The 13,635-nt window shown below is 36.0% G+C and overlaps 1 protein-coding gene across 1 annotated transcript in view; it reads right to left on the bottom strand.

Moving 5' to 3' along the window:
• Window positions 1-7,708: 7,708 nt before the first annotated feature.
• Window positions 7,709-13,635, bottom strand: part of TTC39B (tetratricopeptide repeat domain 39B) — a 145,630-nt gene continuing 139,703 nt past the window's right edge. Inside the window, 2 exon segments of the mRNA XM_012453496.3 lie at window positions 7,709-8,434; window positions 11,366-11,482. Of these exon segments, the coding sequence (XP_012308919.3) occupies window positions 8,344-8,434; window positions 11,366-11,482 (208 nt within the window). The 3' untranslated portion in view covers window positions 7,709-8,343.

Here is a 13,635-nt window from a genome sequence, read left to right as displayed (position 1 = left end):
AATGTCTAGGGAGGGGGAGCACATGCCACAGTCTAGCCAAAACTAGCCTCAAATACAGAACTCCTGACTCCCAGAGCCTATTACTTCTTCCACTGCACTATACCCTGAATGCTAAAGATGCCGTCTTAAGCCAAACACGTCAGCAGCTAATCTAACTCTCTGAGCTATTAAATAAATTACAAAACAATGATAGAAAAGGCAATCCTTCCTTGAGACAACCGTAGCATCCCATTTATCTCTTCATGTCCAGGGCTTCGCCAGGAACTTGGTAGAGAGAAGGGCCTTCATACCTGTATATTATGATTTAAAAAAAAATAAGTCTTACTAAAAAACAAAAATTCAAGTTAATATCACATTGACAATTAAAGACCAGCAAAATAGATGTCGTGTGCTGCTTCCACATGTAGACCAACTAGAATAAGGCTACAATTCCATCAAGTGTAACTTATTTAAATAACAATTAAATTGCATGTTAAGTAAACCAGTTGTAGCAATATGAAAATAGAGAATTCTGAGAAAATTTGGCAAATTAAACCTGTATCTAAACACAGCTTATTCTGTAATACTAAGGAATGAAAAATAAAATGTGTTGACTTTCAAGTTGGGATGATATATTTGCATTTAAAAGTACAATTTCTAAGATGACATCTGTTTTCAAAAACGTCTTAATGGTAAAAATAGGCTACAGGAACTGTTGTCATGTTGAAATTTTATATTTCATATTAGCATTAGCTTACAAATCATAGATGATAACATTAACACAAAATCAGCAAGAGAATACTCATTGGGAACAGTTTTTATGTTAAAAATATCAGAAGTTCACAGTTTTCTTCTTTTTTCTTGACTTACATTGATAAAATGCTTTGATAGCTACAATCAATTTCACTTAGTACCAGATCCAAGGCCTACTTGATCAGCAGATGGATGTTACTAACACATTCATTTTATATAGAACTCACACATTTTCAGTTTCTAAAAATGTTTTGCTCTGCAGAACTGTGACCGCTGAGTGGGAAAGACAGAAGACTAAAATGTAATGAGAAGAGAGAAAGATAAAATGCTGACAATTTTTACTAACAGAACATTGAATTATAAACTACATACCAGTAGCTTTGATGATTCAACAGGAAACTTCACATTAGTTTACAAAGTGCTATGGCCTCTCATTTTATTTTTGTTTAATCCAAACAAAAGTGAAAACCACACATTATCAAAGAATTCTGAAATCCTTCTACGTGTCAAGTTAACAGAGGTTTTTAGGTGGCCAGACCACAAGACAGGTTTATTTTATATGTTTTAAGGCAAAGCAAAATCTCCCAAATGAAACATCTACAAAATACATTTGCTTTGAGAATAAATTTCAGTAATAAAAAATACTTCTCACTTATTAAATATACATATTTGCCTTTACATTTGATTTAGCAACCTGAATCAAAAAATGCAAGTGTTCTAAGAACATTTGCAATTAAATATTTTTAAACACCAATACATAAATGAGTCAGTTTTCATTCAGGTGTTTGGATGTCAATAGTCAGCAAAAGAAAAAAACCCAGACTACTTATAGAATTTTCCTTAACACAATATGAGAATGCAACATATTCTTGAGAATTAAGTAATTTTTCTGGACCATACATATCAGTGAAACACATACGTTCTCCTTCTGAAAATATTAAATGGAACTCAACAGTGCTTAAGCTATTAAATTTAACCAACAGCCTAAGATTTAAAATATTTTGTAAATTCTTTTCTGTAATTTATTTTCTTAAAGAAAATAGTTTCTGTAAATTATTTTCTTAAAGAAAAAACAAATCACTCTATAGAAAGTAACTGTCTACATTGAAGAATAAATCACTTTGGGGAAAAAAATGTGAATAAAAGCTGAACTCATTTGTTACTTCCGAAATTGCTACCTGGACATTTGTCTACATTAAAAATAGGAATGACTTAAAAATGTCTACATTATTTCCAAAGCAGAGTGTCATACATTCAAATTAGTGAGACCATTGTATTACTCCATTCTCTTGCAGCCATGAAGAAATATCTGAGACTGGATAATTTATTAAAAAGAGAGGTATAACTGACTCACAATTCTGCATGTCTGGGAAGGCCTCAGGAAACTTACAGTGGTGGAACGGGAAGGGAAAGAAAGGCACCTTCTTCACAGGGCAGCAGGAAGGAGAAGTACTGAGCAAAGGGAGAAAAGCCCCTTATAAAACCGTCAAATCTCCTGAGAACTCACTTGCTATGATGAGAACAGCATGGGGTAAACTGCCCCCATGATTCAATTACCCCCCCACTGGATCCCTCCCACGACATGTGGGGATTATGGGAACCACAATTCGAGATGAGATCTGGATGAGGACACAGCCAAACAATATCAACCATGCAGCACTTCAAAATAATATAATTCCTTTAAAAATGAAATAATAATATTCTTTATTATACTCATTCTTTATCCAAATTTTTTGACTATCAGTCTGCTACACTGAGACAAATTTGTTTCTTCCCCAAATGGTGCCCAACAGACTACCAATCATTAAAACTAATTTGCTAGAAAATATTAAGCAGCAATAAAACTGAAGCTGTCACTAGGATATGCCAGCATCCCTTACATTCAGCGTTTAAACTGGTCTTTCTAAAAACTATGAGATTAATATGCAAGGTGTACTGTATGTCAATATTCAACAAGCTTTACATAATGAAGTTTGTTACTAAAGTACCTTGATTTTCCCTATTAAATATCCAATCTGTAGGCATTCTTTTTAGTTAAATACAGTGAGGCAGCTGCTTTGATTTTTCCATGCAACGTCCTGTTACAGTATTACTGTGCTAAACACATGTCCTGGGTACACTGTAACCAGAAGGGAATGAGGTGTAGACTTCCTCTGAAGCTAGATCCAACTATCTCCTCTGGATAATTCAGGCCAAGAACCTGCTCAGCCATCTCAGTCCACTAAACAGTCCTTGCATCATTTCTTTCAGCAGCTATGAAGCTACAAAATGACTAGAATGGACTTCTAAGAGGAGAGTCTGTCAAGATCAGATAGCAACTGCTCAACATAAAAGGTATTTTCCCTGATGATAAATTCTGATGTGTCCTTTTCATTACATTTCAAGTTCAACATTTCAAAGTAACTAAATCTAATAGCAGATGTATAAAAGACAAAACTATCAACAATAGGGAGTAGAAACAAGCAATCTAACACTTAAAGACAAAAATATGTAAATAACTGAACTGGGGGAGGGAGAATTTGAAAAAAATCCTGCGTTTCTTTGGAAAGAACTGTATAAAAACATTGTCTATTTATTATTTGTATGTTGTTTTGTATATAGCTATCTATAGATACATGTATCTTATGAAGAAATATCTAAAGAGATAAAAATGTCTTAATCATATATATATATGCACATTACTTAGGTATCACACATTCAAAAATAATAATAGGCAGCAAAAGGCATAAATATGTCATTTTGTTTGTTTGTGTGTTTGTTTTTGAGATGACATTTCACTCTTATTGTCCAGGCTGGAGTGCAATGGCATGATCTCGGCTCACCGCAACCTCCACCTCCTGGGTTCAAGCAATTCTCCTGTATCAGCCTCCTGAGTAGCTAGGATTACAGACATCTGCCGTCACACCCAGCTAATTTTGTGTTTTTAGTAGAGATGAGGTTTCTCCAAGTTGGTCAGGCTGGTCTCGAACTCCTGACCTCAGGTGATCTACTGGCCTGGGCCTCCCAAAGTGCTGGGATTACAGGCGTGAGCCACCGTGCCCGGCTTTAAATATATATTTTAAATAAACCATCTGCAAAATTATTCTTTAAGTGGTAACATATGTCTTGAAATCTTTATTTTATATATAGGTTTTATATATAGGATGATCTTAGTTCACTGTAGCCTCAAACTCCTGGGCTCAAGTGATTATCCCACCTAAGTCTCCCCAGTAGCTAGGACTACAAGTACACTCCACCATGCACAGCTAATTTTCTTGTTTTTATAAAGAATATGGCCCAGGCTGGCCTCACACCCCTGGCCCCAAGTGATCCTCCCACTTTGGCTTCCCAAAGTGTTGGGATTACAGGTGTCAGCCACCATGCCCAGCTTCTAAAAACCTTTAAATAGTAATATTGGCCTAGTTGAGAGAGTCAGTGTTGAAACATTAATAACAAAGCAATTGAAAAGGTTTCACTAGATTTCCCAGAATAATTTTATCTTAGAAAATATTAATCATGAAATTTATCTTCTCAAAGATGAGAATCACTCTTCTATGACTCTTAACAACTGTACTTTGTAAAAAAGCAAAGAATGTCTATAAAATCAAATTAAAATCACAATCTCAAAAATCAAATCTCTCCATCTAGTCCATAAGGAGTTTAGCGGAGGGAGGGCAGAATAATGTTCAAATATGCCAATGACATTGATTGTCTGCAGAATAAATATGATGAAATGAAAGTTTAAGGGCACTTAAACAGAAAAAGCAAACTTCACAGATATGTATGTAAAGCACAAATCAGGTTATCACAGCAGACAGCAAGTAAAAGCCAGAACTCTGGAAAGCAGGCCGTTGGGAGGCCTTTAAGCAGAAGTGCAGTGCATGTGAGTGAATGTTCCCCTAGCATTAAGCCCCAATCCCACATGTGCTGTAAGTCATTCCAGTGCTCCGCAGCCATGTGTGGTGAGGGGCTACTGGGACTGGACAGAGCAGGACTGAGGGGAAACAACACTGTTTACAGACTCTGCTTACAGGCTCTGCTTACAGGCTCACGAGGATGAGGTAATTTTCTAAGATCCATTCCAGGCCCAATGAATCACAATATCTTAGGGTATTAAAATATCACTGGAGTCTTCATTAACTCATTTTAACTAAATGTATTTGAATTTAAGATTTCTAAATACAGAGATTATAAACAGGAGGGAAAAAAAACCCCAGAAATACAGGGGGGGGGAAATGAGTGAAGAATTAGATCATTCCAAAAGATTTTCCAATTGGCCACAAAGAACTAGTTAAAAATTATTTTTAATGTCCAAGCTGGGGGAAAACCCCTCTATTTATGAAGATCAACAGACTCACTTTAAAAAGGAGTGGAATCATAAGTATTAACAGCAGGGATTGTTAGTGTCTATCACAACTACCTCTAATAATAGCTTTGAAAGAGAAAACATTCACTTTTATTTGAAATGGGCGGGGGTGGAGAACTTTTTTCTTCACACATTCCCCACTGATTTGAAGCCCTAATGAAAGAATCGTAGAGTGACCTCAAAGTTCAATTAGTCTAAGCTGCTAGGACAGGCAGAAATGGCAGTCACATTAGCCCTGCTAAACTCACCCCTTTGCAGAAGAACTGGTTATCGATTGTAGATTGTTGGGTTTTCCAATAATGAAAAATCTTCCTTGGTGCTGATTAATCTGGAATTCAGCTTCCTACAGCTTTTATCCACTTGACTCATCTCTGCTCTCTGAGGATGAAGGCAGGATCAGTGGACTTAATTTTCCTATATAACTTGGAAACTTCTTGTATCAAGGAGCATAGAAAACATTAAAATATATGTTCAGATAAGAGCTGATGCAGTTCACCTTTCATTCATTGCCAAGGGGAAATCATGCCTTCCTTGTCACCATCCTTACAAAGCACTTAAATTTATATAGTTACTTAAATATATACAGCACTTAACACACAAAGCACTTATATTTATACACTTACTTAAATTTATATAGCACCATTCAGAACCCTGACTCTCCATTAGGAAAAAAAAAAAAAAAAGCCAATTATGCCAGAAACTACATGAATTGCACTGTCAAGACACATTGGCAACCCAACCCCATCATAAATGTCCCTCAAAAACTAGATCAAACTGTCACTTCAGTATTCATTCTTCACAGAGCACCCTAATAACTCCAAAATGCAATATTAGCTGATGCCATAAGAAGTTGGTGCCACTACAATATTTTGAACATAACAGGAAACATAAATATTTGTAGCATTTTGATATTATAGTAGTACTAAAAGATCCACTGGATATACTGTCCATGGTATCAGGTAACTATACAAAGAATAGGAAATAAAAATAAAATAAAATATAAATAACAAAAGATTTTTATATGGAGGAGATGAATTTCTTTTATATTTGTTTAGTAATGTAGAGTTAAAATAAAAATGGCCACTCTAAGCTTAAAATTGTTTCATTTTATACCCAAAAGACAATTTTTTTACTGGCTTGCAGCTTCTCACAGTTAACAAAGTGAGAATGCTCAGTGTACCCACAGTCACAATGTGGGTGTATGTTTCCAAAAATAATGTTACCAAAGTTCTTCTAAGAACGTCATAAACTTTTTTCCAAAGCTATACACAAATAATTTTTAATGTTTTCCACTACTAATTATAATGACAGTTAATTTTATTTTCTATTTTATCTGTACCTAAAGTTATACTATTAATAACACATTGATATCTACTGCCATAGTATCTGAAGGGGTGGTACTCCGACTTGAGTTCTATTAATCATCTTTCATTGGATATATATCCTCAGTGTTGGTCAATAATCAGTACTTTAAGGAAAAGAAGCCACACACTGCTTGATACAGGTCCACGTGGCAGGGAACGACAGGAGCAAGTTCATATAACCTGGGATACTGTCAACCAACATCAAACACATGAATACACCGAAAGGGATTTGAATTTCTATGCTTCTTTCATTTTACAACACAGACCACAGTATCAGCCACTACTTATGTGTTGATACTGTAATCCATGTGTAAAAACCATAATTATTACAATAACTCACACTTTTGTATAGCCTTTTACAGTTTACAAAAAGCTATCATATGCTTTATCTAATTGAACCCTCACAAATACCAAATACTGCACTGCTATCCACAATGAGGCAACTGAGCCCCCAAAAAGCTGAGCTACTTACTCGATGTCATAGAGCTATTAACCCACAGAAATGAACTCCTGACTCCCAATAGGTGGCTCCTTCTGTTAAACTGCAGAGGCTTCTGTGACAAGTTATTCTTCAAAATGGAAACAGAAATAAGACAAGGCCCAGATTCATCAACTCATAAATTGCCTTTCCTCACTCTGGTTGCAACCTGGTCCTCAGCCACAACACATACATGTGGGGGATGAGGGGCAATGGTGATGACTGAAAAATAAAACACTCCAAGTGGGAATGGTTTGCATTCAACATTTTAAAGTTGTTTGTTGAAACTAAATACCTATTACATAGACTCACAGTTATAAAACTGAAAGAGATCTTGAAAGTGATCTGTTCTTTAATTTAGATTTCACAGAAGAAAATACGGTGACACACAGGGCACAGTGGACTTGCTAAAGGTCACCTCACTAACTGCTAATAGGGGAGCAGAACAAGGACCATATGGGGTGTCAAGCTCTCTTCTGCTCCATGCCCTGAATCTGTTTCCCAAGGACTAAGTGAGGTCCAGATATCTAGGAGACATCACAGTGCTAGAGAGAATAGAAAATTAGGTCTTACCAACATCTTAAGTGTAAAAATTACTGATATTTTACATATCACTTAAAGCAGCAGGAACTTTACTTCCCCTAAGGAAAATAACCCATATATGTATTTTAGGCTCTCATTGCTAAGGGTAAGAAAAATTCCTAAAATATGACACTTTCTTCCCTTTAAATACACAGGAGTTTTTGAATTTTGTTACTATAATAGACTTAAGTACATTTAAACCCAGTCTCTCCAAAATGTCACCACCTTTATTCAAATGAAGAGTAAAAAACCAGTAACTGAATACTGCATCATCCTTTATAGATACAGGTCTTTTCAACCTATGAAGTACATTATAGCCCATCTGTGTTTATGTTCTCAGACTGTCTTTTTCAGAAGTCTTTTGAAGGTCATTGTTAAACTATTTTAAATGTTAAGTGATACTTATCTACCTTCTGAAATTTAAGTACTAGACAACAAAATATCTCTGAAGTTTAACTACCCAACAAATCTAAAATTGGCTCAACTTGTAAGCTAGTTGCTAAACAATATTAATTTCCACATTAAAAAAATAAATAATCTAATTAGACTATTGCATTTGCAAGTCTTTTAAAAGACTTCTTTACCCCCAATTCAAATCTAATAAGAAATTATTTTGGGGGAGGCAAAATATAAGAATTTTCTAGATAATATAGAATGCCATTCCATAGGAAAAACAAAAATCGTGTAGACCAACAGTAAACCTCTCAGATGATAGAAAATATTAACAATAACATTTTTTTTTGTCTCTTATTCACAAGATCACTTTTCAACTTTAATATAAGGTTTAATCTATAGCAGATGCTGATGCTAATTGAGGGAAAATTCTATCCTTCAAGTTCTGATCAATCTGAGGAAGGTTTTCTCCAAAGGTGAAGAGCTGCCTGAATTCTGAAGTGTAGTCTGGACTCCAAGGAGTAATCTTTGTAGTTGTTCCTAAAAACAATAACAATAAAATTGGACAGTCAAAATGTCTTTATATACCAGGGTACCACCACCCTCCCATTCCTCTCTCTGATCTGCTTATTTGCTTTCAAACTTTAATATGCATAACAGTAGATCTTAGTAAAAAGCAGATTCTGGTTCTGTTAGGGGGATCTTTGGGGGAACTGCAATTATCTGCATTTCTAGAAGCTTCCTGGTGGTCATCTAAAGGTCATACTTTGAGTAGCAAGGTTCTGCTTAATTACCAAACCATTCATAAGCACAGCAAGATGGTTGTGAAGAGGGCTGTACAAGTTTTGTGAACTAGTTCTAAATAATTCGACTTCCTTTTTTAAATTGAAAAATTATAAGGTAGGTGCATATAAACATGGTGAGCATGATCACACAGATCAATCACTCAAGAAACCCAAATGAAACAACTGCAACAAAGACAGCAGAATTACCTAATGACATCAAAATTACTTATTCCAATTCTCATATGCAAATATCAATGGTTTGGCCAATAATTACATAATAATTAGGCCAATGTCTTTAAAAGGTGCCACAGAAATCCAAAGATTATTTAAAACCTGCTTAAGAGCATTTATGTTGACCTTCCTTTACCAGAATTGTTAAGAATCAGAAAAATGGAATACTTTTACATACTTCCTTGGTCCACGGGTGAGCTAGAATCGCTTTCTTTACAGTGACACTTACTTCTACAGCCCTTCATTTTGAACAGGTGTAAGGGCTACTCACTGGTAATGATGATAAGGGTTAGTAAAATGTATTATTCATAAACTAAAATCAACATCTTACTGGAGTATTTTCCTAAATGTCTGGCCACCAATCGGGGGAACTTTGCAAAGCTCCTAATACATAAAGGGAAAGTGCAGACTATAGTCTTGGAATTACTGGGAAGCATCTTTATGTTTGAATCATCAGTATTGTCTTGAGTTAGTGGAGGCTTTTCATTGCTTTTTAGCAGTGAGTTACAGGTCTTTTATTTTTGTCATTATAAAGTTGCCTTATTGCACATTGTGTATTCAAATAATGAATATTTGGAACTGGAGTATTTATAATCCATAATTTTCCAATAGCTGGATTTGAAGATATCTATATGTAACACATAAAATATTGGTCATACTCCCAACAAATTGACTTTAAAAGCAACTTGCTGTCATATCACCTATATATAAATATTTTAAGGAAGCCCTACTTGGCTCTACCATGCCCCTAAAGCTTTTGCCCCATTGCGATGTTCTATTCACAGCAAACATCCTAAAAGTGTTACTTAAAGTAGCTACCTCCATTTCATTTGTCACCTCACTTGTCAAGGTTCACCAGTGATCCTCATGCTGCCCAATTCAGCAGCCACTTCTCTGGTCTTACTTTGTGTGACCTCTTAGCTGCTGCCCTCATAACTAACCATGCTCTTCTTTTTGAAACACTATTTGGTTGGCTTTCCTAGATGTCTTCCTAATACTCTTAATCTTCTTAATCTTATCATTTAATGCCTAAGAAGATGCCATATACCAGACACTGTACTAGACCTCTTTCTCTAGCTATAGCACATTCGCAAAATGACTTCATCATGTGCCATTGCTTTAAATATCACTATCTCTGTGCTGTTGACTGAAATCTCTACATTCAGCCCTGACCCTACCACTGAACTCCATGCCAAGTATGAATGCCAACTTGCCATCTACCTAATATGAGTACCTAATAGCCATCTCAAAGAATCATAGTCTCAACAGAAGTATGTTTCCTTCTCTCCCCAAACATGCTCTTCTAAGTATTCCCCATCACAGCAAAAAGCATCATCACTGACCCAGTGGCTCAACCTCCTCAATGCAGATGTTCACTATGACTTCTGCCAGGAATGTTCCCTACCTAGTTAGTTGGTCGACTTCTGATGATTGATCTCAAGACTGGCTTTACTTATGCAAATCTCAGCTACAATATCACTTCCTCAAGGAAATATTTCAATCTAACGTGAAGTAACATCCAGGCACCATGTATCGTATTATAAATCTCAGCAAAACACATACCACTGATATTTTTCTTGCCTATTTAATATCTCCCTCTGGCTAAGAGAGCAGAAACATTGCCTGCTTATAGTTGTCTCTCTAAAGCCTTTACTAGTTTCTGACACATAATAAGTGCTCAGTGAATAATTGCTGAATTTGAATAAATGAACAAATCACTATTTATGACCTAGAGCTACTCTAAATCACTCATAAATAGTGATTTATGACCTAGAGCTACTCTGGCATACTTTCTCTACTACAGGAAGTGTTGGAGGCAAACAGGCCACAGGGTTTTTGCCTTACCTAAGTGATCCATGATCATGGGTCTAAAAGCTATTGTCTATCAGAATGATAAAAATATTTTGAAACTGCCAAAATAAACAGAAAAAAAAGGAGTCTGGGTAAGATCTGCAACCTTCACAAGATCAATGGCTCTTCAAGGAAATAATAGATATGGCTGAATACCTCGAAGGCTGGCAACCCAGGCTCCAAGGGCCAAATAAAACACACCCATTTATTTACATATTACCTTCTATGACTTCTTTTGATATAATGGAGTGGTTGGAATGGAGACCTTATGCTACAAAGCTAAAAATACTTACTATCTAGCCATTTCCACAAAAAGCTGGCCAACCCCGATATAGAATAGAGTAAGTTAGAAATCTTTCAGATAGATGCCCATAACCACGTCTGTAAATAGTCACAGAATGAGGCAGTAAGAGGGTTTTGCAAACAGTACAATTACAGCAAAAGCCATGAGCATAAACCAATCAGAAGTTAGCAAAAGTAGCATGATTACTAATTTGACAATAATTTATGAATTTTTAAGTATATAATATTACTGCTGTTGTTACAGCAGTACTGACATTTCTGACTCTATAACAATTAAGGAAAAGCTGCCTTCAACACTTACCTTGCAGTTTCTAGGAACTTTATGGCCTTGTCAATTTCCCCTTGGCTTTTATATAAAAACGCCAATTCAAACAGAGTGAATGGCACTAGGTAGTGGTCATACTTCAGTAGCTTTTCACTGAAAGGGCAAAGGAAAAGCAAGTAAATCTTAACAGAATAAGAAATATATACTTTTCTAAATATATATTATTCCCATTCCTCAGAAAATATGTGCAGCACTAAGTCTATCATAGAAAAGTGACCATTGTATAGTTATGGAACTCATTAAACTATGGCAATAAATAATGTGCCTTTCATATATTAATCTTTTATTTCTTAATATAAACCCAGGACTGATGGTTGACTGCTGCCCCTTAAGTAAATCAGTGCATACAGATCTTTAAAGATTAATCCTAGAAATGGCAAGATCATCTTTCGGAAAATGAATATGTTCAGAAAATGACTCCATTTAGAAATAACAAAGTTGCATTATTTTTACAAAATACAACTCCCTTTGTATTTTGAAGTCTTATAATGCTTTAAAAGGCCAATAAAGAAATGGTCAACACTTCTGTTTTCAGCACCATTATGAGAACTCTCTGGTTGCAAAACATCTAGAAGCACCCAAAAAATAAAAAATAAAAATAAATATATATATATAACTAACACCATTCCAAATGCATAGCTTGGCTCACCAGAACGTAAGAAAAAAACCCTCAAGTGCCAAAAACAGCCAGAATTGAAAAAGCAAAACTCTACATATGTGGGATGATGCTGAATGAGCCATGTAGTCTGCCTCCATCTGAGTAAGGGCTTTGCATCCTAATGTCCATTCAGGAGAGGAGGTCTTGGGCGCACAGAAAGCATGGAGCTGAAAATAAGACCTCTATTTAAAACTGGGATCCTTACAGGACTATTCCTTAAGAGAAAAGCGGATTAGAACAAACCCACTCACAGGCAAAAGAAGAAGACAAAGACAGTTGTCTCCTTGGCCAGCATTTTTCATGGGAAGAAAAAAGAATTCCTTAGGAAATTAATAACCAATAGGCCTGCCAACATTGAATGTGCAATTCAAATTTACATTGTCTAAATGATCCAAGAAGTAAGCAATGAAATTAACATGAAAGTGGCCCATGGCAGAAATAAAATGCAAAATCACTGTAGAGCAACTCTTCTTCAACATAGCCTCATAGGAATCTCAAGATAAAACTCCACTGAAGGTGAGTTCACAATCCAAAATTATAAAGTCCATGAGCAAACAATTCATTATGAGATTCACAGACAAAAAACAGCATAATGGGTCATCCTTTTGATCATCCTTTCAATCCTTATAGAAACACTAATAAAATAGTACTCCATGGATAGTTCATTAACTAATTACAGAATATTATTAAAGACAGGACATTTGGAAAATAGATAATTTCTCTTTATTCTTATAGGGGCACCACTCCTCCTACATTCCCAACAGTACTGTCAGGAAGAAGGGGATCGGGTGGCCATGGATGGAAGGGCACGTGACACATAGTACAGGATGTTCACCAGCAGTCTACAGCTGTGATCATTTTGGCTTCCACAATATTTTCAAAAAATCTGAGCCAATATTTTAAGATCAGGTTTCACATAAAATCCAGATTCTAGGCTTTTCATGAAAAATGGTAGGGATTATTGCTATTGGGACCACACCGTGTAGAGCAATAATCAAATAGAGCTGAGGAGTGGCTGTACGCTTCAGAGAAAACACCCTAACCTACAGACCTACCAGTCCTATTCCTGCCACCACTCAGCCAGCCTGAACAAATAAGGTTACTTGTCTGGTCCCTGTAGATACTGCATTTGTGATACAGAGAAAAGGGCCAGGCATCAGAACCTTGATTCAACTCTGTGGTTAGCAATAGAGCAGGACATCATCATCAATGTCACTGGGGGGAAATAGAACCAAAACAAAACTCAATTCTATACAAAAGAACTGCCCTTTGCCAAAAGAGAGACAATTACATGCCTCTCTTTCCTGCCAAATTATTATCATGGTGATGGCAAGTCTGTTTACTCAGCTCTGAATCCCTAGAATCCAGTACAGTCTCTGGCATACAGTGGGTGGTCAAAGATCCATGGAATAAATGAATGAACAAACAAATGCATGAATCAAATTAGTATCAGAAGCCAGGCATGGTAGCACACACCTGTAGTCCCAGCTACTCAAGAGGCTGAGGTGTGAGTATCTCTTGAGCCCAGGAGTTCCAGGCTGCAGTGAGCCATGATCGTACTACTGCACTCCAGTCTGGGCAACAAGAA

Source organism: Aotus nancymaae, unplaced genomic scaffold (assembly GCF_030222135.1).
Source record: "Aotus nancymaae isolate 86718 unplaced genomic scaffold, 86718_ANA_hifiasm-v0.15.2.pri h1tg000003l, whole genome shotgun sequence".
In the NCBI taxonomy this organism is placed as follows: Eukaryota; Metazoa; Chordata; class Mammalia; order Primates; family Aotidae; genus Aotus; species Aotus nancymaae.
This window is presented reverse-complemented; position numbering and strand designations above follow the sequence as displayed.